Raw genomic sequence first — 27395 nt, forward strand, 5'->3', positions numbered from 1 at the left:
CTCATCTATATGGTTCATTCTATATATACGATATTTATTTTTCTTTTTTAGTTAGGAAATTAGCCTAAACAAAAGAAATACAAATGATCTTGGACAAGAGTATCTGATTATATATGTAAAAACATATCTCTTTGTAGCACCCGTGCTAAGTACTCAGTGGTTTGAGGCTTTAGCAGGTTTATTCACATATGCTTTGTCATTTCCTTCTTTAAATCCTAGTTATTCGTATACGAGAGATAGAATTCTTCATGACATGACGAAAATTTTGCCTTTTTGAATTCTTTTTAGTATATGAAGCAAAAAGAAAGAAAAGATGGATAACGATTGTATTCTTTAATTATTTCTCTATGCTTTATTACTTAATTTACTAATTTCAAAAAAAATGTATTATGTTGGATTGGATTTGTTCGATAATTCGAAGAATTACAATGAAATCTTTAGAAATCACATTTTTAGTTAGGAATTTCTATGGATTTACTCTTCTTCTTTTCTTTGGATCCAAAATAGAAGAATAAAATAATAGCCAACATCAACTGGATTCTGGATAAAAATAATCTCTAGTATTCATTGAATTTTGTGCCTGTGTGTTAGATTCCTCTAGAATCTTATGGCAGAAATTTCAAGATTTTTTTATCCGGAATCCGTAGGTAACCTAAGAGCATCTCCAACAAGTTGGCTCAAAATAGTGCCCTAAAAATTAAAATACTACATCGTTTAAAATATTTAGGGATCTAAAAATAAATTATACTCCAACAGTTAAGCCTTAAATCATATAATTTGGAAAGTAAATTACATTATTAGAAAAGAAAATATTGAAAATAATGTACAAAATAAGGATAGGACACTAGCCGGGGGTGTAGTATATTTAGATCATTTCATAGTTCGGCCTATATATTTTTTGATGAAAAATTTTAGATTAAGGCACTGGTGGAACTGTTTTTTATAAGTCCTATATTTTATGATAGTGCATTAATTTAAGACGGAGTTAGAGATGTTCTAACGGGATCAGACACCAATGTTAGGTCAAACCACCTACTGGATGTACTGCTTGCCATACTATCCGTGCAATCGATGGCTTAGCAACTCCTGGACGGTTCCATCTTTCCTCAGTTCTGGCGGAGTTTTATTGGCTTGTGCAGTGCCAAGGCACGGCCGACTGATCATATATGACAACGACCGCTGATACGTGATCCGTCGTTTTCGCAGCGGGTCGCATCGCACGTTAGCAATTTCGCTGGTACCTGCAAACGAGACGAGGGGATCTGTGCAACTGTCGTGGCCGGCACGGCTGTGTCTTGTGCCCATCTATCGTCATCCTTGGGGTTGTGGCTGAAGCGCCAAGACCTGAAGAAGTGTGTGACTGTGCCCAATGCTCTTGAACCGAACGCTGTGACCCGAGTGAAAGTGATCAGTCCCGTGCCCACATAGGCGCCTCGGTTGACAACTTGACATCCTCAGATGCCTCGGACAGGCCAGTGATAAGATCCAGCACGGTCGCGTGGCACTGTGTCGACCAAAAGCAGGCCGTGAACCTTAGGTGTGTTTGCATGCCCGTCACTATTTCAGATAGCCCCGGAAATCCCGTGCCCTTGTTCATGGGCCCCCATCCATCCGATTCGTGGGCAGCGAAACCATCGAGCAAAATTTGTACGACTGACGCTTCGGGTGGGGCACTGATGATTAGCATAGTAAGAAGCGCAAAACAATTTATTACTATTATTCACTATAAAGATCCGCAAGAATATACAACCAAGAAGAAAAGAGAGTATAGACATCCACACCCAAAGGTACGGGCTCCAAACCTTCGGTGGGACTCCGGAGAGCTGAGTTTAACCTATGTCATACATGAATGAGGTAGAAACTAACTCTGGGTAACAATGACGCAGATTTCTAGGTGGACCAATACCTATGTTAGTGTTGAGATTCACGAAAGATCAAATGACCCTTGGCCTTCGTTGATCGCATAAAGCAGTTTCTTTAGCATGATAGCCTGCAAGAAGTTTTCAACAAAATTCAGACAGAGATAACAAGCCACACACTAGCACGAGTAGCACTGTAAATATTTCCTTCCAGAAAAAAAACCAGCATGCGTCAATATAAAGGGTTCAAGCAATGTGGAATATGCTATTTGATTTAAACTAACGAAATAATAATTCTAACTAATGAGTGGCTGGAAGGTGCTGCCCACATTAAATTTTAGTTTCCACGTCCTTAGTTGAAAATTTGTCCAGTTACCTGTTACGATAAGGCTATATGAAGTAATTCTTTGGTGACTGGGTTTCTGAATCCTCAATTTATAAGACAATACAGGAGATATAACCACAGTTAGCCAAAAAGCAGAAAGAAGCATACCTTGGTGGAGTATGGTGGTAGTTTAAGATAGTTGGCGCAAGTCATGACACTAGGCAAATCATCATCTGCAGACTCTGTCGCTCCAGTTGCATTTGAATTATTATTTGCCACAGAAGAGTGCTGGAATTTAAGAATTCAAAACTTCAACAATGTGGGCAGGCATGTCAACCATAAAGTAGAAATAAGAACAAAGATAGCCAATTTACCTTCCTAACAATGGTCAACTTAGGATTTAGAGCAGCCAAACCCCCAGGTGGAAGCCGAGGAGCACCGGTCACAAACTGGCAGAAAGCATGTTGCTGCTCAGGAGTAAATTCTGCCATGATCTCAAGAAACTGCAAAACACAACATTAGAAACATCCAAATAAACTTACGAAACCTACAAATGAATTACAAAGAAGCAGGGAAACTTACATTAATAATTGCAGGACTCTTAGAGGTATAACCATGGTCGAATTTTATATGTTCAGGCAGTGTTTCCGGCTGCATGATGTGAAATTGTTCAGAATAAGCCAAAACAACTACATTCATCGTGAAATATTAAGTGTGTTTTGATAATGGAAAAGTCAAACAAAATTGTTGGAAACCTAACCCAAATTAGGGTGAACTGTGTTGCATGGGTTACATGGGCTGGGCCAAGGCCCATAACACTTAAATTGAGTATTCATCGTGAAATATTAAGGTCTTGTTCGTTTGTGTCGGATTGGTGGGTCGGAACGATTCCTAGCCGGATTGCTTCTCTAATTTATATAAACTTTGATTAGCTGGAACGTTTCCGGGTGCAATCCGACGTAAACAAACAAGGCCTAAGTGTGTTTTGATAATGGAAAAGTCAAACAAAATTGTTGGAAACCTAACCCAAATTAGGGTAAACTGTGTTGCATGGGTTACATGGGCTGGGCCAAGGCCCATAACACATAAATTGAGTACAATAACGCACAAGAATCTAACACCCCTACCCCCACCCCCGCAGATGAAACTCTAGTCGTGAAAGATGTTGAGACTGGACCGATGTTGGGACTTAGAACAGTGTGCCCAAGCACTCGAGAGTGGTGTTACAGGTGGCACGACAAAACAATTGGCTGGGAGCACAAATGTCTTGTCAAGTGTGTCCCATCCAGCTACAGGATGGGGCTATCTATAGGGCGGCCAAGGGCCCAAGGCCTAAAATATCGTAATGCCCTTGGTTACCTACTACATGCCATAGATATACCGTGCAACAGGTGTGCAACGGGGTAATTACAGGTCCCCTGGCTACATTCCATATTACACCATCTTTCTCACCCACATCAAAGGCTGACGTGTGGAGTAGGCGAGTCTACGCCCACAACTGAGCCGCCGCTTGGCGGAATCCAACATTCCTCGTCTTATGGCCTCTGCGTGGGGGCCTTAGAGAAAAACTGCCTCACGACGGCCTACCAAAGAGGAGCGATCTCGCCTCGGTCAACATCGGCTGGTAGCAGTTGGGTCTTCGTTCGGTGCTTCGGGGGTCTTCGACGCGTCCTAGCCCCCGCCTGCCCTCGCTGAACGTGTTTGTCCCTCGTCGAGGTTTGGCCAAGGTCCCTGCGTAGTCAAGTAGCCTTCGCGATTGTTAGGAAGGACCGAAGTTGGGGTCGGCCTCCGTGGCTTGCCCCTTCTGCCATAGGCCTTCGCACCTCCTAGTCGGTTACTCTGCATTAGGAATCTTGGTGAGTGGTGAGTACAATTGGTAGTTGAGGACCGGTTCTGTCTCCTGCCCCAACAACCGAAACTCCAAGAACAAGGGAAAACCCTTAGTGAAGGTGTCATCAAACTACGAGCTCGTTGAAACATACGCGGACGTCCCCAATAGTAAAACGGTCAATACGGTGGTGTTGAAAAGGGTTGACAGAGAGGTAGACGATGCTGACGTTGTCGTAGTAGACCAGGGTACTCATGGTGAGTGGGTTGTGAAGCTACTGGAGAAGTTGGTGCAGCTTGCTCGCCTCAGCCACCCCATTAGCAACAGCCAGTACTCAACGTCAGCACTGGAACGGGAGACCACTGGCTACCGCTTGGAGGACCAGGAGATGAGGTTCGCCGAGGTATACCGACAGGTGTCCAGGACACTCGGCCCATCGGCGTCAGTATAGATGATTAGCTCATGGATGAAGGAGCGCCAAAGGAGGAGACCATAGTCAACAATAAGGATTCCACTTGACCACACCCAAGTACAGGTCACAGGGATCATGCATATAAAGACATACTTGTTGGATGGCATACACGATGTCAGGTCTGGTGAAGGTGAGATGGTGAAGAGCACCGATGAGGCTATGGTAGGTGATGGGGCCACTGACTGGAGCACTGACGCCAGAGAGCTTGGCCTACATGTCCACTGACGCCACACAAGGCTTGCAATCCAGAATGCCAGCACGCTCGAGGATGTCCAGGGTGTATCGTCGCTGCTGAAAAAAGAGGCCATCAAAGCGATGCTCAACAGCAATCCCCATAAAGTGAAGGGGGCCTAAATCCTTCATGGTGAACTCATGCTGAAGAGCGGTGGTGATCTAGTGCATGAGAAAGGAGGTAGTGAGCACGATGTCATCAACATATAGGAGTAGGTATACAGTGTCACTACCACACCGATAGATGAACAGAAATGTGTCTGACTTGGCCTCAACAAAACAAAGAGAGCAGATATATGGTGAAGCGGTTGTACCAAACGTGGGGCTTGCCTCGAACCATAGAGGGACTTGTTGAGTTTGCATACTTTGTTGAGCTTGCATACCATATCGGGGTGTGCATGATCAACAAAGCTAGTAGGCTGACAGCAGTAGACAAGTCTAAGTGAGAGTCCCATGCAGAAAAGCATTTTTGACATCCAAGTGATGAATTGGCCAAAAATGGGAGAGGGCCAAAGTGAGGATGGCACGGTCGGTAGCAGGCTTCACAACGAGAATTAACGTCTCATCGTAGTCAACAGCACGACACTGAGTAGCCCAGCGAGCCAGCCGCCTGCCGCTTATGTGTCCAGACCCACTTGTCAATCACCACATTGTCGCACGAAAGATGGGGCACCAGAATACCAGAACCCAGGTGTGGTTGGCAAGGATAGTCAGGTACTCTTTCTTCATAGCGTGGCGCCAATGAGTATTAGAAAGGGTGCAATCAACGCAAGACGACACATGAGAAACCGACAATGAGGAGGTCACGGAGAGGATGAGGCAATCAACAGGGCTAAGGACCCCAGTGGCCTGGCAATTCGCCATCAAGTGGATGTGGTGAGAGTCACGATGAAGGGGTGATACATTGTCGGCTCGTCGCAAGAGCGAGGCGGTGTACCCACTCGGGCATGTCGCTGATAGAAATGCACAGGTTGGGCATAGCAACAAGGCGAGGGCACAGGCGAGGGCAATAAAGAGGGCCCTAGCAACGAAGGCAATGTCAAAAGTGGGGCCACCGGGGCCTAGGGACCCAACATGGGTTGACGAGGTGACACACGGGTCGACGAGGGGCAACGGTGCAACCCGGAAGGAATTCAAGGGCGTATGATCCACCATGGGCACACAGGGGCCACCGGCTGAAACAGTGGAGAGGAAAACAGCAACTAGAAAAACAGTGGTTGGACAAAGGGCACCACGGAGTCAGGATCATGAAGAAAATACAACTCGAAAGGGGAGGCGGTGGTGGGCTAGGTGTTAGTTGAGAAGGGGACATCCATCCCAACGAATATGACGTGATGAGAGATCAAATGGCGAGGAGTGGTGAGGCCAAGACACCAGTACCCTTTGTGATCAGATGAGTACCCGAGAAAGACACAGCGAGCAGAACAAAGAACAAGATGGAGAGTAGTGGTGGAAAGGTTAGGGTGGCACACATACCCAAAACACGAAGATGGTCATTGGAGTGTTGACAAAAAGAGCAAAGTGGGAAGTGGGGGCACGAGTCGTCGTAATAGGAAAACAATTAAAGAGGTAGGTGGTGGTGTGGAGGCTCTCAGACCAGTAAGGAGAAGGAACGGATGCCTAAAATAGTAAAATAGCAAGAAAAACATGACATTAATTCATGCGCTAAGCCTTGCCATTCGAGCAAAGTGGGGTGGGGGGCATGACATAAGAGTTGTCGTTGTAGGAAGACAATTAAGGAGGTAGGTAGCAGTGTGGAGGCTCCCATCCCACTAGCGAGCGGAAACAGATGATTGAAATATCAAGGAACACATTACATTATTCGTGGTGCAAATCATACACTCAGCCTTACCACTCTGATGGGAAGTGTAGGGGCAAGACATTCGAAGCTAGACTCCAATTGAGGTAAAGGATCGAGAGAAGTTATCAAACTCACGACCATTGTCACACTGGACGATCTTCATAGTGCAACCAAACTGAGTGTAAACCCAAGCGAAGTAACCGAGCAGAGTCGTAAAGGTGTCAGACTTTAAACTCAATGGAAAAATCCACAAACAATGATAGCAATCATCAAGAATCACCAAATAATATTTATATCCCAAAACATTGGTAACAGGAGAGGTCCACAAATCACAGCGTATGCTGTGAGAAGCTAGAGAAAGGAAGTCGAAAATGACGACCTAACTTACACAACTGGCATAGATGCTCAAGGGTGCCCCTACTACAAGAAATTACTAAAGTACTACATAGCTTGGACTACGCTACAAGGTTGGGATGGACAAGTCGACGATGCCAAGTACTACAAATAGTGGAAGTAGTCAAAGCAGGCGACTGTAGCGAGGACGAATGTGATGATGTAGCGAAACCAGTATGTGGGGAGGTAGACGCAGGCCTGCATGGGTGTACAGGGGCCTAGATCTATCAAAACAAGCAAGAAGACTCTAGGTAGCAAGATCCTTCACAGACAAGCCAAAAGGATCAAAATCTATGGAACAAGAATTACCGATGCTCAATAGGTGAACGGATAAAATATTAAAGGATATGTGGGGCAACAAGAACATTGTGAAGGTGAAAGGGCCTAGGAAGAACCGAATCACTGACAGAGGTGACCGAGAGAATGTTCTCGTTACCCACAATGGTAGGAGTAGACGAAGAGGTGGATAAGAATATAGCATACTCGCGTCCAAAGTGGTGTGATAGGAGGCACCAGGAATCAGCCACCTAGTAGGTGACAGTGGGAGGAGTCAAGGTCATCGTGTTGAAGGAGCTAGCAAGAGACTGTTGATCCCACCCACCTGGCCACGGGTTCCAGGACAAAGCGAGGTGGGGTGGCGGTGACAGAAGTGGTGACTCAGGTGCTAATGGCGTAGGATGGCCAAGGTGATACCCCAGACCGAGCAATGTCAAGTGAGCTGGCTACGGTGGAGTGATACGCTGAGAAGGGACTCTCGGAGAAGGACCAGGCCACATGGAGATGCGATCAGTCCACAGGTTGTAGATGGAAGGCCAAGGAGTGTCCCCATGGCCACCACCACGACCGCCCTTTCGTCGACCGCCACCCTAGACCCCTCCCCTCAGACCAAGGCAAGTGGGGAGGATGTGCAATGCTTGAGATTTGATGAACAGACGAGCGCAACGAGTCAACGACGATCCTCCCAAGATAGTAGTAGAAGAGGGTGCATGCGCTGGCCCCCCAGTGGTGGAGTTGTAGAGGGTGGTAGCAGCCCCTTGGTGAGCTCCTCGGAAATGAGGTCGTTGTTGACCTTGACCTTGTGGAACGGGACTGAGGAAGTGATCGAAGTGTGGAGGTGAAGGCCATGCAGGAGGTTGAGGATGAGCATGCTATGGGAGACGGGCTCCCCAAGGTCATAGAGGGAGGCTGGCATGCCCTTCCTCTGACAAAAGTACTCAGTGACAAAGAGGTTCCCCTAGACAAAAGTCTGAAAGGCGACATCAAGGTAGAGAGTGCAAGCCTCACGATTGCCAAGGAACTACTCGACGACGTCCAAGACGGATAGTGCCACCACGCTCGCAAACCACGTCATGCAGCGCAACGATGGCGGTCCTGGGGATCCACGAGAGGACCACACTATCCATCTGCCGCCAGGATAGGTTAGTGAGGGAGACAGTGTTGGTGAGGACGTGGTAGTCCAAGGCGTAGTGATGGAGAGTGTAGACAAGATCGCCCGCCAGAAGGCGTAGTTGGAGGAAGTTGTATCAAGGATGACGAGAATCATAGAGCAAATGTTCTGGACACACGCCACCTCGGCATAGAGGTTGGTGATGATCTCGACCTCGTACTCCGACAAAGGGGCGACCACTAGAGCGCTGGGAGGGTCTCGATGCAGGAGGAGCCGAGCAGGTGACCCTCAGCATTGGTCTGCTATCGAGCGAGTGCATCCGTCGTGGTGCGTTTGTGCCCCTAAGCAAGGGCAGCAACATGTTCCCGATCCCGAGCAGCAGCAAACACCGTCTTGGCAGCAATGGGGGCTATGGCCAAGGTGGAGTGAGCGAAAGCGACATCAGGGGGAAGTAACGCGACCGAAAGATAAGCTAGGCCAGAGTCAGCTAGGTCTGGGCCCTGGCTGGCGGCACCCATGCCATAGATGGCCACAGCAAAGGCAAGGGCGACGGGAGCGACTGGGGCAGCAATCGAGGTGACCGGGACTAAAGCACCGGTGGGCAAGGCGCCAACCGTAGGGCCAACAAGGCCACCAGTCGCGCCTAGAAAGCTAAAGTGAAGGTGGTGGCCCCATGGTTATTAACACCGCCTTAATAAATATGGGTGGCCGATGAGCAAGAAAGGCGCTAGGGAGGAGATGGAGGCGCAGACGACAATAGCGACCCGACGGTAGTGATGGCGGCCAGGAGGTGGCGGCTAGGGAAGGGAGGGAGAGAAAAGACCAAGCTTGATACCATGTTAACTCCAATCAGGGTGGGCTACGTTGCATATATTGGAAAAGGAGTTACATGGGCGGGACCAGGGTCCATAACACTTAGACTGAGTACAATAACTCACATAATCTATTAAAAAAATTGACCATTAATTTCTCGTACAATATGTTTATGTTTGCTAAACAATTAATCTCATCTCAAATGCACTCTGAATATGAATCTATTGATGCAAGTTTGTCCAAAACATGTATATAATTTGATTAATTGTTGGCCAAAGTTTGTAAAAAGAATTCTCGAACACAAAAGAGAATTGTGTATCATTTCATTAAGAGAGAAAAAAGGTGAAGTGCAAAGGAGGGAGAATACCCCCCCCCCCGGCCCGAAAAAAAGGGAAGCAGTAGACTAGAGCAACTAGCTTTCAATAGCTAACATTGACCTATGGCAGCGGGACACAAAGCCACATAAACTAGTATAATACAAGCAATTTCTGGGAAATAAAATTCTAAATTTGACTTTTTCCTATACAAACTATGCTTATCATTCTGGGACAGAGGAAGTACAACATCAAGAATGACCACAAAAGCAATACCTCCCAAAGTTCACAGCGACCACAAATCAGATAATCAAGTTCTTGAGGAGAAAATATTTGCAGTGATGATATGTCAAACACCTGAAGTGAGAAATATACAATGAGTATTTTTTTCTGAATAAATAAATAAATGTGCTAGTTAGTTCTAGGATCAATTATTAATAGAAATTGCCCACAAATCACAAAATAAGAAAGAAGACCTGATTGAATCCTGCCTTAAATGCCTCTACTTGCCGCATTATGCCGGTCTTAACAGTAGCATCCACAACCAAAGAAATATACTCTTCTAAGTTACAAATGTTGACCTATAAGACAGGATAACAATGAGTCATCTGCAGCAACACTAGAAGAAAAAAACAAACTAGGGTATCATATAACTTACCTCTGCATTCTCTCCACCTTCCTTGAGAACATATTCAGGATAGCCCGGAAGAGTGAAGTCCAAATATAAATCTTCAACGGGAGCACCACGGAAACATAGATCTATCTTTTGGCTCTCACTAGAGCAGGAGTCCAAAAATTGTTTACGTGCAACGAGAATTTGCAATTCTTGCAATGTCTTTCCGAACTCGGTATCAAAAGATAATATATCATATAAATCAAGTTCCTATTAAAGCAAATTTGGTAAATTAATAAGGAAAAGGCACAGAAAGTTAAGTGCCAACCGAAAAGAGGAAGGTTTTAGAAGACAACATAAGATAAAACTAGCTCAAGGAGGCCCTCATGCTTACTTGTCCAAGCAAAAGTTTGTAAAATGCTGTCGACAAAGGCAAATCGAGAAGCCTTCCATCTTGCAATGCTTTTGCCATCACTCGACCAACTAAGCGGAAATACTCGACAACTTTGAAGAATTTGCTACCTTCTGATGCAGCAGCAGTAGGTGGCCAAGGCTGAGGAAATAATCCAAGAGGTGATTGTACTATGTTCCTGCTCTCAGTAAGTGATTCTGATTCATGATTTTTACTTCTTATTAAATCATCAGCATTCGCATCAATTTGCATCCCAGAATTATCTGAAGAATGAGATCTCCACAATCCTAAGTCAACCCTTTGCAGCTCACGGCTTAAGAGAGTATAAAACTCCAAAGTTGGACCAAGACCAGTTCCAACTTCACCAAAGTATTCAACTTCTAGGACAGCCTTTTGATTAGAGAACATCTCCATAACTTTAGCTGCAGAATCCAAGATACGGTTACGAGAAACACGGACTTTCTGGCGTTGCAATCTACCAATCCTGACTTCTCTTTCAAAAGCAGTGTTATTATCATTGCCCGGTTGTTGCTGAAGACGATGAAGTGCACGAGACAACCCAAAAGCTGTGGAATAGAAGTATTGCCTTCGTGTTTCGAAAGGAAACAGAAAAGGACAAGCTTTCGTCAGCTGATAACACCAAGATGGTAAACTGCCACTACACAGTGCAAGAACATCCTGAATTTGCCGAGCAAGTTTTGGGGTCATCTTACTGTTGATAAACTCCTTTGAGGGTACCTTAGCTCCAACATCGTATAGCCCATTTAATGTAGCAACTTTTCCTTCAGCAAAATCATCACAGGCTGACTGCAGTCTCAGACGAGGTGATAACTGATTCAAACCCTCCAACACATGTAATAGTGATAAGATATTGTAGGTTTGGTTTGATTTCTCTAAATCACAGGGAAGCTCTCCTTGCAAAATACTATCAAGAAGAGAAGTACACTGTTTTTCAGACAAAGTTCTGCAAGAATCTGATTTGGAAGATTTTGGCACTGAAGCTGAACCTCCAACAGACCCCTTCTCCGCTGTGTTATCAGCCTTCTGATACGTTATAGTGAACACATCACCCCTTATATCATCCCAGAAGTGGTTACCATCATCAGGTAAATCAGATCCACCGAATCGATCTTCATCATCCTCGGCATGAACTACTTGTCTTTGAACAGCTTGATATACAGTCAAATGTTTGTTCAGCTGCTTCCCAGCAGCTGTAAATATCAATTTGTTGTAATGCTCAGTTGCACGAGCACCCAATGGAAGGCCATTCCGATCTCGGCTACCTCTAATTCCACGACCACCTACTGGAGTTAATCCAGCCATTGCAGCTGCAGCAAACGACATTGCACCTCGTGAACCAAATGTGGCTGGACTTCTAAATTCAGCAGTGTCCAATCCCCTGCTAGAAGTATTTTTTGTACTAGAACCAGATGAGGGCTGTGCCTGGTTATCATTTGCCAATGAGGCAACACTAGAATCATCAGCATCTCCTAATTTCACATCATGCACTCTCTCAGGAACACAGGAAGGAAGAGAACCTCGGAGAACCTGATCATTTCAACAAAATCTACTGAGTTCCAAATCATGTCCCCTCAATACAAACCTTTGTAGTAATAAGCAAGATTTAAAAAATAATTACCGCCTCATGATCATCATCTTCATCATCTGGGACATCCTCGTCATCATCATCAAGAATTAAAGCATCATCAATCTCAACAGGAGAAGCATCAAGATCTTCATCCTGCAGGTATAATAATATAAATATATGTTGCAGGGCTTTCAAACTTTTTAATTTCTAAAATTCAGATATCAAACTTATAAAAGAACATGCACGTACTATTCCAAATAATAATTCATAAAGTTGTTTCCCCTGAAAACTTCACTTAGATATTTAAAATCAAAATACAACAATATCTTTTATTTAGAGTCAGTGTTCGGCAAGGCGCCGACTAGGCGGCGATTAGGCGCGCCTAGGCGCTAGTCGATAGGCTGCCGCGTAGCCTAGGGCTCTGTGCGGCGTCTAGGCGGCCGCAGCGACTAGGCAGCGCTCAGCCGCGCCTAGGCGGCGCGCAGGCGCCTAGGCGGGCGCGCAGGCGAGCGCGCGGCAATTTTTAGCGCGCGCGCTGTGCAGCCGCTCAGTCTCCCTCCCACACGGTCACGGAAATTGCTCCCCCGCCGGCGCTCATCCCCTCCTGCTGCTCCCCCGCCGGCTGCTCCCCTCCCTGCTCCCCCGCCGGTGAGTTCTCCTCCCCCGTCGGCTGCTCCCCTCCCTGCTCATCCCCCTCCCCTGCTTTCCTCCCCTGCTGAAACTGCTTTCCTCCCCTGTGCAGTGTACAAGTGAAAGAAATCAAAGGATTAAGGATGTCATCAGAAACTGCAGCTGCACCTTCTGAAACTGAAGCAGCTAGAGCGAATCTCCTAAAAAGAAATTCAGATGATGTTGGATGGGAATATGGTGTTCTTGTTGATGCTAACAACAAAGACAAGGTGAAGTGTAAGTTCTGTGACAAGGAGATGAGGGGAGGGATTTATAGGTTGAAGGAGCATCTTGCCCATGTTGGAAAGAATGTGAAGAAATGCACGTCTGCAACACCGCAGGCTCTAGAGGCTAAAGAGAAGTGCAAGAAAGCAATAGAGGCTGCAAAAAGGAAGAGGGAGGAGAAGACTGTTCGTGAGCTAGAACTTAGAGAGGAAGTGAATGTATCTAGGGTTGGAGAGGAGTCAGAAGAAGTCACTTGTGTTGGAAGCTTGTGTTGTCCTTTATTTATAAATTGTGTTCTGCACTTGTATTACTGTCCTATCCACTTGTGTTGTAATTACCAGCTGCTGATATGGTGTGCAGTGTGCTCAACTGCTCATGAATGGGAGGCTGCTGAAATCATCCAGATAAGTCACAATTTAGTGTTTTCTATTTTTTTTATGAACAGCTAGCTGTCTATTGACTAATTTACTAACTACTAGCTGTCAAAATATGTTGCAGCCTTGCAGGAGCTAGGAACATGCAAGAGTAAGCTCAGCTAGGAATCAGATATGTCTACTGGCCTTCTTTTTATACTTACTGTGACTCATATAGTCATATATAGTAGTTATATACGTATATATAGTTATATACATAATATATATATATAATTTATGGCTATATTGCCAAAACGCCTAGAAAAGCGCCTAGAAGCGCCTAAGACCGAGTACTCCCGACTAGGCGCTAGGCAATGGGTCACCGCCTAGATTCCGCCTAGCGCCTAGCTGAACCTTGTTTAGAGTAAAAGATTACACTGATATTTCATATTTGTGAGTATCCACAATATAGTCCAGTATACTAAGTTACGAAAGCGTAGTCAGGTCATTACATAATATGACTAAATTATAAAATATTAGTGAAACAGGCATATTTCTACTTTAATCTTTGTTGCTCTTATAAAAAATGCTTCAGTTTTTATATCCTATCTCAGATATAATATTATAAATGCATGATACACAGAAATGTCACAGTTCAGTGCATTTTCATTGTTATACATTTATGATATTATAGACTTATAGTTATACAATCTGTACGTCAGTGGTGTGAATTGTCTCCCGGAGTCACCAGGTTGTGGGTTCAAAGCAGTGTCTCTCCGTATTTATGGGAGAAGGGTTGCCTCGGTTTATCCCTTCCCCAGACTCCTCATGTCGGAGCCTGCAGCACTGCCCCCCCCTCCTTTTATAGTTATACAATCTGTACATCATGTCTATGAAGAACATCCCTTTGAAATCCATTGCTTACATACTAAAACAAAGTACTGATCAAACTAGATACACTTAAGGCAAAATAAATCAGCTGCATTACTGTTGTATCATTACTATGATAACATTTGTCAGCTGAGTAAACAAAAGGCATTGTTAAAAAAACATTTGCAATCAATGTGTCCTAGAGCCAGAAATTAAAGCTAAACTTCCCAACGGAGCTCACTTAGGAGGGCTCAATTGATATATTATGCAAATAAAAAAAACTCAGCCAGGGAAGGAATGACCGCCATCCCGGTATTATATCAAGATAGACTAAAACAATGGTCTCGGCCGAGAAAATCCCCAAACTCTGCCCCCCCCCTCCCCATCACTAACGAGCCGACGTCAACCGTCCCCTCTACAGCGGTCCAACCGGAGGGTGGCGCACAGGAAGCCGGAAAATTCGCCCCTGAGGGGAATCGAACCCGAGACTTGGAGGTGCTATTCGGAAGCCTTTAACCACTAGGCTAGAGGCCATTTCGCATATATTATGCAAATAACAAATAAGATTGAATGCACGAGTATCTAACCTCTGAAGTGATGTGACCATGTGATGGCTTCAGTTCAACATCTTTCTCTGAAGTAGCTTTTCTGCGCGCAGCATTCCTAGTATGTGGGCCTTTAGGTTCATCCAAACTCAATTTAAGAACAGCTTTTCCTTTTCCCTTTGAGGTGTTTATGCTTCCCTCCTGATAATCCTTCTTAATTGCACCACTGGTGGCAGCTGATGACTTTGATCTTAACGATGTGCGACGGACAGATTGAGTTTCTGATGGAATTGAAGGCGCACAAGCTGTGGAGCTTGCTGCTCCAGATCCAGAATTATTTGCAGATGACATTGGAGGCTTCAATACTGGTTCAGTGCGCTGGACTCTAGGCCAAAGAAAATCTTCAACAGCTGCCAGACTAGCTAATGAGTCAATAAGAACAACATTGGACGAAAAATCCTTAAGTGACTTCTCACCAGGCGCTCGACAAAGACGCAATTTGATGGGCTGCGACAGAGATCCTAAACCTGTTGTCAGGCGGGATCCTCCCAAAGTCGATGCCCTTCCAGAATGGCTGAGCACAACTGGGAAACGTTCCAACGAAGATAGGGCACTTTGCAGTTTATGGACTAGGAATGCCATAGGAGTTTTATTCCCATCTTTATCATTTGGAAGTGCAAAAGATATAAATGTTTTGTATCGTCTGACTGCCTGATGACGCAAATTTGGTATGTTTGCCTCAGACACCTTTTCCCTCCCAAATGTTCCACATGACAGATAGGTTAGCAAAGCCGTAACAACTCCACTTCCGATGAACTCAAATGTCGAAACACCATCACCCTTGCTAAGCTCAGACAACATTTCAGCTATTATATCATCCAATTGCTCCTCAATATTGCACAAGACATCAAAACTATTGTCAGACACTACCTTTGATTTTCCTTTAGCTTTTGTTTTGATAGTGTCAGCTGTTGTATTCAGTTTTGCACAAAGTGCCCTCAGTTTAAGAAGGTCATCGGTAACTGCAATGTCACTTGAGCCAGGCTCGGAAGGGAAATATTTATCCTTAAATGACTTTGCATGATTACTAACTAAAGCACGAAGACTATTATTTGGAACTTCAGCCATGCTTGGGGGTGAATTGGCAATCATAGAATTGGAACCTTTTGGTCCATCAGGCAAGTTATTTCCAGTGTTCACAGCATTATTTCTACGGCGGTTGCGCCTATTATGTGAAGATGTAATGGAATCCACATGAGGAGTCACCTGACCAGATAATTCTGGGCATATAAGTGACTCAACAGCATGAACAACGCCTTCCCTCACAAACATCTTCAAAAAAATCTCTGGAAGTTTTTCCATTAAAACTTCTGCTATCTGAAGAGCAGGGATCAACACTTGTGGATCTTTCCAAGCTAAAATGCCAGCCAAAAAGCTGCAATGGTTGATATAGAAGTTAATAGCTTGAAACAAATATTTGGAATTCATGTGATAAGATAGTTTCTAATAACATGAGATAACTCGATGAAATATATTGTGTTAAGCACCTGGAAATGTTTGTTGTGCTAAGGAGAGACTGGATCATCTCAGCTGAGCTATAGTACATTAATTTCCCAATGACAGATAAGCACCTGTGCCGTATTGGTCCACTTACACTAGAGCCATACACCTGTTCAAGGTATTGAAGTCCTTAAGTATCACACCAACATGATAGCAACAATGTCCCGTAATACCACATCAGCATTACCATTAACAACATCAAAGAGAACATTAATAAGACAAGACTGACCTGTGTCATGGTAGGTAACAGGTCCATGCCAAATTGCTGCAGAAGTTCAGGCTGATCACGCAATAACTTCTCCCGACCTGATAGTTCATTTGCTGTTGAACCATGTTCACCCTGCTTACTAGAAGTGGATTTCTTTACAGAACAACCTTTCATGTGAACACCAGAATACACTGGTAAAGAAATGGTCCCAACAGGCAGAGAAGGAAGTAACTCATCTGCAAGCTTCACAATCTCATTCATCTGTGTAATACCAAAAAACACATAATGGCATCATTTGCATATGGAATTGTGTGGTGATAATCTATTACTACCAAAAAGTCAGTAGCTTTACAAGTTACAGTACCCATTAAAATTTAACATAGATGACAATTCATCACAAATATAAATTGTGCTATCATGAATAGAACATAGGATAACATCATGTTCACAAATGCTCGACATGGAAAGTAGTATGAGTATGCTCACATTAAAGAAAAACAATGTCATACCATAAACGAACATTGACTACAAGCTCAAAGTATATTATTGGTGGCGATTAAAAAACAAAATGCATTATGAGAAAAACATGTTATGGGACGATTTGGTTTCATTTCATCAAATTCATCAAAAAATGTTTTAATATACACAAATATTATTTGTTTTCTTTGACGACACTTGTTCCTATGTCATTGTGCGTAAAGATGTTATATAGCACATGTTAGGCGCTCCTAGAAGTAAGCCCCCCTCACTGCGCCACGAAGTGGTAGAAGAGAGAGAACATGGAAGACTTTCAGATATGTATGGAGAATGAAGGCAGAGATGGGCTGTATTAAGGGGCTTGTAAGGTTGGGAAGTGTATGGGATTAATTGTGCTGCCTTTATAATTTGGGCCAGTTGAAGCCGTTTTGGAAAAGGTTTGGTCAAAACAGGTCCAGTGGCAGTTTTGTAATAATTTGTATCAAGTTTGTAAGGAGCTGGGAGAAACCATTTTTCTGGCCCTGGCTCCTTGCCAGGAGCTGTGTTTTAGATGGCTGTTTGGCAGGGCTCCTTCCAAGGGGCTGCAAGAAGCTAGAGCCAGAGCCGTGCCAAAGGGGGCCTTAATAGAGATGATATCCTGAGGCTTGGAAATTGGAATCAATGGTTGAAGTACTATCTGAAGCATAGAGTAAGCCTAGCTCCATTAATTTACACTTAGGGAATGTTTGGGACTGCTTCACTTCACAAAATCTAGCTTAGCTTTATAAAACTCTAGCCAAACACTCCCAGCTTCACCAAAAAAGGTGAAGTTGACCCTAACTTCACCAAATCCATGAAACAACCAAAAGTATACTTCACGAATGGGTATTTTTAACTCCCTCATTAAGTTGGGGTGAAATTACCCACCTTTGCCATCAGTTACGCAATCCCTCACGAAATGTTTTCTTTCGTTCTGTTCTCAAGGGAACTCAGGCCGCACACAGTTACGCCAGCGAGCAGGGCCGTGCCGACCGGCAGCCGCACCGCCAGGCCATGTGCCGCTGCCAGAGCCACGCCTGAACCAAACTCTGGCAGCGCGCGTGCCACCACCTGCGCTAGCGAGCAGGGCCGCATCGGCCGACAACGTGCCGCCAGGCTGCGTGCAGCGCGCTGGGCCGCCAGAGCCACGCCAGGCCATCGCAGCGTTGTGTCTGTCTTCCCAAGTCGCGCACGTGCGCCTCTGGCCGCCACGGCCAAAGGAAGAAGAAACAAGTTTTTTTTTATTATATTTTTTATGAAACTAAAGCTGGTCTACAAGCCAAACTCTTCAAAAACTCTGCAACTTCAAAGCTGGGCTGCTATATTTTGAAGTTCATGAAGTTGCGCTTGTTTTTGTGAAGTGGAGCAGTGCCAAACGGGGCCTTAGCTTGTTAAGATAAACAACAAATGTAGACATCAAGCACACATGATACCCAAAGAGCCTTGAAGTGCCTATGAAAAGACAAAATCACCTGATCAGCTGGTCTTGTTAAAGCAGGGGACACAGTCGTGCCAGCAACCAACCCAGAGCCTGAAAGGATATCTTTAAGTATGCCACTAATTCCAAGAAGGAGAAGTGTTTTAGCTGCCAGAGGTGATCCACTTGCGCATATTGAGAGAAGACGAATCACACCCTATAAAAACATGGCATAAACTTCACAAACGTAAAACAAATAATTGTACCCAAAAAGCCAAAATGGAGCGTACCGTATATGTTGATGTACTCAAGGATGCCTGTCCTGCTGAGTTGCTAACAGACACTAAGCTAGCAGCTTGTGCAACCAATCCATGACTGCACAACTCATCCAATTTTTCTGGAAATGGTGAAAAAGATTCCGCAATACGGGTAAGGCAGACAGAAGCATGCTCCAGTACCTGGAATAAGCAAAACGGAATATCAGCATCTGAAACATAAATGGTATCATAGAGGATATCAGCATTTGGAATGGCAATTGTACTTTTGAATCATGGTAGTTCAGTAGATTAGTAAGAAGTGGAACCGCTTCCATTACAAAATCTGATGCATCAGAAGGAAGTTTCCTACACATATTAGCAGCTGTAGATAATGCAACTCTCTGAAAACATTCCATCAACAAAAACAACAGTTAGTAATAAAAATAAATAACAAGAATAAATAATACAGTTCATCTGTCACAATATAATGACAAGTAATGCATAAGAATAAGCTATGAGATAAATGAGCTGAAACAAACAAAGTATTTTGTGATGCAAAAGTCTATAATAGGCAGAGAGTGATTACCTGAACACCTGTGGAGAAAAAGTCAAGGTATGATAGGACTGCCATTAGTGCACCAGCTCGCAAGCACGCAGTTGGATGCTCCAGGGATATTTTTTTAAGAGCTTGCAATGACTAAATAAAAAAACGTAGCATATATGTTAGGCCACCATCAAGAGCATGCATACAAATACAAAGAGATGGTACACGTATGCGTCTATTATCTGTATGCATAGTATTTCAAACGTGAAGATATTATTTCTAGAGATCCAAACAACAATAGAAAGCAGAAAAAATGTTCTATCAAAAACCAGTGGCAGAGCTTGCAGCCGATGTTAGGAGGCAAAGAGGGTTGTGATTTGAAGATAAATTCAGTGTTTCCAAAAGCATATTTACATGTTTCATTAGCAATATAGCTCAAAATACTGTCAGATATTCTGCAGAGTTGCTAAAATGATCGGGGGAGAGCATGGCCTATGTTGGCCCTGAAGTTTTACCTTTGCCAAATGTATCAGAGAATAAGTAAGACCATATAGTCATAAACTGAACTAATCAGTAGAAACTATGTAGCATTCAAGACAGGGTAATGTGTAAACAGAAAATAAAAAGGTAATTGTTGCATTTCTCCAGAACAAGGTGTACCATGAACAAAGTTGTGTTCCTTAACTCCTTGTCTTTGCCTTATATCACTCATATAGGAAACATGAACTAATATCTGACCATTAGCAATTCCAAACTATTTAGGAACAAATGGAAGGCTAGGCAATGTGTAGGCACCAGCATATGAAGCACACAAGATAAAACCATGTTCACAAATCAATGAAAGGGATGCAGCAAAATGACAAACAAGCAGCATTTTGAAAGCAATGTGTTAATGTAAAGCATACCTGCTCCGCCAAGTCCATGTATTCAATGGTGAGAAGCCGGGCACAAAAGCAAGGCACAGCACCATAATGCACAACTGCAGAACAAGAAGACGGCAGCACATCACAGAGGTGAGTTAGGGCTCGTGCTGCGAGCAACATGATGTCTGGGTTGCTCTCATGATTGAGCAGACCGACCAGGACAGGTACAAATGAGTCCACCGAGAATGCCCCAAGAGACTCTTCTGTGCCAATGGACAGCATCTCACAGAGTTGTGTTAACGCCTCGACCTGCCTTCCATCCTCCCCATCAGCACGCAAACCTGCAAGAATATTCTTCAACCTCCCACTCAGCTGCCCGGATGCTGATGACGATGACGCGGCTGCAGCTGCAGCTGACAGTGCCGACGATGGCAGTATATCGTCCAGGCCAGCACCAAGCTTCCTAAGAAGACCCTGGAGCGCGGTGCTCGCGGAAGTCAGGCTGTGGGGGATGGCCCCAGCCCCGAACCCTGAATCTTCATCATCATCAATGCCCTCGAAACCTAGACCCAGCAGGCGCTCGGCCTCGCGCACTCGGGAGCTGTGAGACGGCTCCGGCTGCTGCTGCTCCTTACCCTTATCTGTGTTGGAGGGGCGACCGCGGCGCCGCGGCGGCGGGACGGGATTGGAGTTGTTGTCGCCCGAGGAATCCATCGGGGGGAGGGGATTGACAGCGGTCGAGCGGCGGGTGCGTGGTGGCAACGGGACGAGTTTGGGGGCGGGGGAGGGGCCGGCGGGAGGATTAGGGTTAGGGTTGTGTCGCGAGCGCTTGGAGGAGCGGGAGGAGGAGGTCGCGGAAGAAGAAGAGGCCTCCGCCCGCTTGCGGCTGCGCGTTTCCATACAAAGGGAGCGGAGAAAGGCAGCGGCCGCCTCGCAGCGGCGCCGGTGGCGACGCGGCTATGAAGGGATAGGCGAAAGAGGCGGGAACATCGGAGGTGTAGCGATCGGGGAGGGGGTGAGATCTGGCTTGGGTGGGGTTGGGAATTTGAGGAAGGATGGGGATGGCTGCGCCTGCGCGGTGGTGACGCAGGAAGAGGCCGGAGGTTAGAGGGAGGAGCTCGTGATTTGGGGGCCGGCTTTCATGCGGTATACGTGCTTCACACTGCGAGGGTGCTTCACACTGCGAGGGTGTTGCTGGGCTTCGCTAAACCCACGGCTTTTGCTAGGTCAGCGTCCGTGAATTGCTACGGAAGGCTATCCATCAATCAGCTCAGCAAAAATGTCTCCATTCAACTGTAACGCATGCACGAATCAGCTCGATACAAAAATCTTACAACATATATGCACAGGGTATATATTTGTTTAAATATTTTTATTTTATTTTAAAAAATCTAAAAAATATATCAGGATAATTCTATTTCCAAATTTACTCGTTTGGCACACCTTTATTGTGTGGCCTTGTATATCTTGTATTCCCCGTAACAACCTTTGGCCAACAGATTTTTTTAATTTGTTATCTATAGATGGATAGGCCCTCTCATGTAAACCAAGTATCTAGGTCAAGTCAAGGTTGTTAGGTGGTTGTTGCATCTAATATAAGTCTTGTGCACTAGTGTGAGCACGACGGTGGAGTCTGTAAATGAGGAGAATGTTGATTTAAATGGCGAGGCCGTCGGCAAGCAAGATGTGGGCCGCTCAGTTGGCGATGGGTTGCGGCGCAGTGCAAGAGCCCGCCAACCAAATGTGCATGTAACAGGCCCAAAACTAGATGTAATAGAGGCAGGTAGGCGTATAAGAGCGTGGGAGGGTGAGCAGTGTTCGGCAAGAAAGAAGAAACATATGTAATCTACCTGCTACTCTGTGATCCACTAGCTACTCTGTCTGAGAATTGGAGTTCCTCGGTTGCTCCTATCTCTTTTGATCCTGTCTACTTCTTCATCCCCTCTGTGTGCTAATATTCTGGTATCAGATTCATCTCAGAAAGTTCGTCGCCCATCTGGAACTGTCGGCAGGATACAACTACTTCACATGTTTCTAGCAACATTAGAGTGCCATGGATCCTAACACCACACCTCGACGAGATGGAGAAGAGGTTTTCGACCATGGAGTCGCGGCTGGAACGGAAGCTCATCGATCACACCGCGATGAAGGATGAGCGCACCAGCGCTCTAGAAGGCGCCGCTGAAGAGTTGGCGTTGTGGTGACCCAAGGTGGAGGCATACATGGATGATATCAAGTTGGAGCTGCGTCGGCTCACCAAGCACTGTGATCGCTCGGTGATGGAGGTGTCGGCATCGAATTTTGGTCTTCTCGGCATGCCTGATCCGCCGTCGATACGCTCTGCATCAGGCAAATTCTTCGACGGCCCATTCGGGCACCGTGATGATCAATTCATACGGGATCATGGTTTTAGGTCTATCAGGACCCTCCTCCCTGACCCGACCAAGGGTACGCATCCAATACATCCTCCATCGACCAATATTCGTTTTCATGGTCCTTTTTATGATAGCTACCTACATCGTTCACGTTTTGGGGATCCTGCATTTCGTACTAACGGCAAAATGCCCAAGTTGTTGTTCTCCCTGTTTGATGGAGATAATCCAAGGCTTTGGAACATTCGATGTGAGACTTATTCCAAAATGTACTCAGTTGAGCCCGACTCATGGGTCGAAATTGCCTCCATGCATTTATCATCACAGGTTGTGTGCTGATTAGTCGGTTGAACGCAAGCACCATCGCTTGGGTTGGCCATTGCTTTATCGTCTGTTGCATGAGTGGTTTGGTCGAGATTAGTACCAAACCTTGCTTTGGGAATTATTCTGTATTCGCCAATCATCGGGTGTAGCAGAATATATTGAATGTTTTCCACTCTAGTTTATAAGCTCTCTACATATGTGTAACACCCTGAATTTGGGGTATAAAATTTCTGCTTTAAATACCTACCAAATTTAGGTGTTACCCTTTGTCTCTCTCTCTAGTCTCTCACTTTTCCTTTTGACTAGAATTAGGTTAATTTAGTGAGGGAATAATTATTTACTTTGTCAAAAACTATGTGAGTCATGAATTGTTGCAGCATGCTGAGCCTAAATTATTCTTTGATTTGATGCACATGTTTGAATTATTTGAATTTGGGTTTGTGTTTGAATTTGAATTGAGTTCACTAGAGAAAATAAAAATAAAAGCATTTAGAAAATCCCTGGAAAAAGAAAAGCCATTTCGGCCCAGCACAGTCCAGTCCAGCCCAGCGGGGCCGCGCGCCTGCGTCGCCTGACAGGTGGGCTCCATTTGTCAAAGGCAGTTCTCGCGCTTGCGCGCTCTCTCCTTCCCCCTCTGTCATCTGAGAGTCGCGTGTTGGCGCCTTTCCTCGCATGTCCGCGCGCCTACGCGCTCTCTGCTCAGCATGCCCCATCTATCGGCGCCTCTGCCCGTTGCCATGACTGCGCGTTTGTGTCTCTGTCTTGCGGGCCCTGCTTGTCAGCTCCCCCTCCCTCGTCTAACCTCCGGTCCGCGCGCCCGTCATGGCCGCGCCCACGTCCGCGCAAATCCCAGCCACTACCCACGTGCCCGACCCCTACTCAAACCCCCCTCTCGTTCGCTCTACCATTTGCTCCACTCGCAGACAGCTCCCAGCTCGCCTTCGCTCGTGCGCTACCTCTTCCCCGAGCTTGGAAGACCGCCGGCTTTCACCGCGCCCACGCGTCCGTTCTGCCGCCGTCGTTGAGGCCTCGTCGTGCCCATTGCCTCGGTGAGTTCTGCCTCGATGTCCGCAACTCGAGACGCGCTTCAATTTACCCTATCCCCCTTTGGTTCTCTCTGCCCGTGTTCACTGGAGCTTTCCCCGCGCTGTCGCCATTGACCGAGGCTCGCACCGTGTCCCTGTCGCCGTTCAAGGGTCCCGGAGTCTTCTCTCGAGGTAAACAACCTAGCCTCGCCCCTATTTTCCCCTTGACTGCCTGTAAGGAAAATGGACCCCGGGCCATTTGGCTTAATAGATTTTGGTGTTTGATGATCAACATAACATGTGGACTAATATGTTAACTAGTGTTTGTGCTTGTAGTTCACAGGATGCTAAAGTTACTTGGACCAAGACATTGAGGAAAGCAACACCTCAAAAGAAGATATTATGAAGATCAAGTGAAGTCCAAGAAACAAAGGAAGTGTTGTATGCGGACTATCTGGTTTGGAGCACCGGACTGTCTGGTGCACCAGGGAACAGTAGCTCAACGGCTAGTTCCAGATGACACTGTGGAGAGGAGAGCACCGGACTGTCCGATGTGAAGTCTGGAGTGTCCGGTGTAAAAAGACTACGCGCCAACGGTCGGTTGCAGTGTCAGACCAACGGCTAGGCGCACCGGACAGTGAACAATGCATTGTCCGGTGCACCACCGGACTGTCCGGTGTGCCGCAAAGAACACAACTTTTCTCAAACGACTAGTTTTATGTTGGGGGCTATAAATACACCCCCAACCGGCCATTTCAAGGTGTAAGAACCCAAGTCCCAAGCAACATACCAAGGCATATAATAGACATTCTCAAGAGCTCATACACCCAAGTGCTTAATAGAATCACTCGGTGATGAGCGTAGGTGCTTTACGAAGTGCTTAGGTTAGTTAGACCGCTTTAGTGCTTGCTCTAGGTGAACCCTAGTTAGTTGAGTGAGTTTTGTAAAACCACACAACCCCTCGGCTCTTGCGCGAGCCGTTGTAATTGTACCGAGTGGGGCGAGAGTCTTGCGAGACCGTGACAACCGTGTTTGTGTCACGGCCGCCACCGTGTACCGGAGGGAACGAGGCCCGCAGCGTTTCGGCCGAAAGTGCGATAGTGGAGACGGCGGGGAGTGCGAGAGGAGCCGGAAGCGGAGCACCACTTGCGCATGGAGAAGGCCTGTGGTCCTCTACGGAGTTACTCGACTGAGGTGCTTGGCCCTCTTGTGGGCTTCCCTTTGCGTAGGGGCACCAACGAGGATTAGTCGGGACCTTGCGTGGTTCTGGATACCTCGGTAAAAATATCGGTGTCATCCATGAGAGTTTGCATATCTACCTCACTCTTTAGCTTCCGCATTTATATTAAGCATTTAAGTTTCAATCTTGTCTTTATACTTATATTGTTGTAGATTGAAACTTAGCTATTGCGGTAGAGATAGCAAACACTTAGACAAAACGTAATTTGCACTTTCTAGTTTGATTAATTGCATAGGTTTTGCTTTAAGGATTTATTTGTGGCCTAGTTTAGAGAAAGTTTTAGAAGTCCCAATTCACCCCCCCCTCTTAGGTGTCACATGTTTCTTGCAATTGGTATCAGAGCCTGGTTTGGCTCATTTGAAACACTTTAGCTTCACCACTAAAAGAGTCGACGCTTTTTAGAGGAAGGGATGGATACCCATAGGCCACCACACTTTGACGGCACTAACTTCCCATATTATAGTGCTAGAATAGCTTGTTACCTAGAGGTCGTTGATCTAGGTGTTTGGAGAGTCACTCGTGACGGGATGAAACCACCCAAAATCCCGAGAAACCCACCACGAGTGAGGAAAAAGAAATTCATTTAAATGCTAGAGCCAAAAATTAATTGTATGAATCTCTTAGCATGGATATTTTTAATCAAGTTTTTATATTGAAAACTGCTAATGAGATTTGGCTAAAATTGCATGAGCTCCATGATGGCACATCCAATGTTCGTGAGCAAAAACATTGCCTAGTCTTAAATGAGTATAATTCTTTTGCTATGAAAGATAATGAGCTTGTTAGAGATATGTATTCTCGTCTGAATCTAATCATCAATGAGCTCAATTCTATTGTCATTAATAAGCTAGGTGATGCGGACATTGTGAGGAAGATGATCTCCCTGCTACCACAGCAAAGATATGGGAGCATCATCACCATTCTTCACAACATGGAGGACTTGAGTACAATGACCCCGACCATCGTGATTGGGAAAATCGTGGCCTTTGAGATGTCGCGAAAAATGTGTTGGGAGAGGAGTCAACTTCCTCAAGGCCATATGCTTTTGCATGTGATGAAAGGAAGGGTAAAAAGAAGGCTCCCACTCTAAGTTCCTCAAGTGAAGAAGAGGAAGAAAAAGAAAGTGATGATGAAGAAGATAATCAACCATCAACATCATCCTCCGAGGACGAAGAAACAATCCGACGCGTCGGAAAGGTAATGGGGATGATCCGCAAGATTAATCTAATGGGTGTGCCCCTGCAGGTAGAGGATCTTCTCTTTAACATTGACAGGAAAAAGCAAAGAAAGAGAGGATGCTTCGCGTGCGGGGAGAAAGGTCACTTCAGGGACAACTGTCCAACTATGGCCGAACCCAAAAAGGAGAGGAGTAAAGGCAAGGCGTTAACAAGTATCAAAACTTGGGACGATTCTTCAAGCGAAGATGAACCTCTAAGGTCGCGCAACCACTGATCCTTATCACGCTCATCACAGTCATCACACAAATGACTTATGGCAAGAGGTCAAATGAGTATTCCATCCTCTGATGAAAGTAGTAGTGATGATGAAGGTGAGGGAAAGGCCTCTGTAGATGAGCTTGTGGAAGCCGTTAAATTTTTTCAGGATGTCTGCACTAAACAAAAAGCTCAACTTAAAACTTTGAAAATAAGATTAGCTCTCAAAATGGTTACAAAGGTTTGCTAGAAAAATTTGAAGCATTTGCAAATTTGAATTGTGAGCTGTCAACTAAAATTGAGCAATTAGAGTCTAGTGCTACATCCACAGCTAGCGATGATGGCCTTATTAAAAAGAATGAAAAACTTTGGACTAAGTTAGCTAGCTCTCAAGAAGCTATTGAAAATTTGCTAAGGAAAATGGAAATTCTTAGCATACAGAATAATGAGCTAACTACTAAGCTAGAAAACATTGGTAGCACCCCAGAAGTATCATTGTTTGAAATACCTGAAATTATTAATAAAGATGCTTCTACTTCTTGCTTTGATTTAAATGATGATTATAATCCCTGCAACCAAGTTCTTGTTAAGAATATTGTTGTAGAAACATGTTCGGATGAGGTTGCAAAGGAAAATGAGCAATTAAGGCAAGAAGTGGCTCGCCTTGGGAAGGCCTTGTACGACAAGAAAGGCAAAGCCAAACAGATCTAACCTCCACGGGATAACATCACTACGGCCCTACGGGAGTGAACAAGCCTGTGGAGGGTGAAACTGTGATTTGTAGGCTATGTCACAAAGAAGGCCACAAGTCTTTCCAATGCAAGGCGAAGACCGGGGATAAGCAAAAGCAAAAGCTCAAGCAAAAGCCATCAAGCAAAATCTCCAACACCTACATCAAAAAGGTGGATAAAAAAGTTGTTACACCATATTTGATCAAGAAGAAAAAGAATGGAAATGTG

General features: G+C 45.3%; 1 protein-coding gene across 1 annotated transcript; it reads right to left on the reverse strand.

The window, feature by feature from the left end:
* Positions 1–1680: 1680 nt before the first annotated feature.
* LOC103646651 (E3 ubiquitin-protein ligase UPL3) lies at positions 1681–21263 on the reverse strand. Its single transcript, XM_008671361.3, has 17 exons — positions 20085–21263; positions 19222–19332; positions 18920–19036; positions 18669–18836; positions 18434–18595; positions 16488–16727; positions 16246–16367; positions 14741–16133; positions 12088–12189; positions 10431–11996; positions 10082–10306; positions 9900–10004; positions 9700–9780; positions 2767–2835; positions 2559–2687; positions 2353–2472; positions 1681–1990 (listed from the first exon to the last, which is right to left on the reverse strand). Exons 1-17 carry the CDS (start codon positions 20940–20942, stop codon positions 1925–1927), a joined length of 5634 nt encoding a protein of 1877 aa, XP_008669583.1. The 5' UTR covers positions 20943–21263; the 3' UTR covers positions 1681–1924.
* Positions 21264–27395: the final 6132 nt, after the last annotated feature.

This window comes from Zea mays, chromosome 2 (genome assembly GCF_902167145.1).
Source record: "Zea mays cultivar B73 chromosome 2, Zm-B73-REFERENCE-NAM-5.0, whole genome shotgun sequence".
In the NCBI taxonomy this organism is placed as follows: domain Eukaryota; kingdom Viridiplantae; phylum Streptophyta; class Magnoliopsida; order Poales; family Poaceae; genus Zea; species Zea mays.

Bases quoted from the DNA above. Each gene is read 5' to 3' on its own strand.
- LOC103646651 (XM_008671361.3), bottom strand. From the start codon at position 20,942: ATGGAAACGCGCAGCCGCAAGCGGGCGGAGGCCTCTTCTTCTTCCGCG. The intron at 18,596-18,668 runs GTACGCTCCATT...ATGTTTTTATAG, and splicing joins TGAGTACATCAACATATACG to GGTGTGATTCGTCTTCTCTC. The intron at 9,781-9,899 runs GTCTTCTTTCTT...TTCTCACTTCAG, and splicing joins TTAAGGCAGGATTCAATCAG to GTGTTTGACATATCATCACT.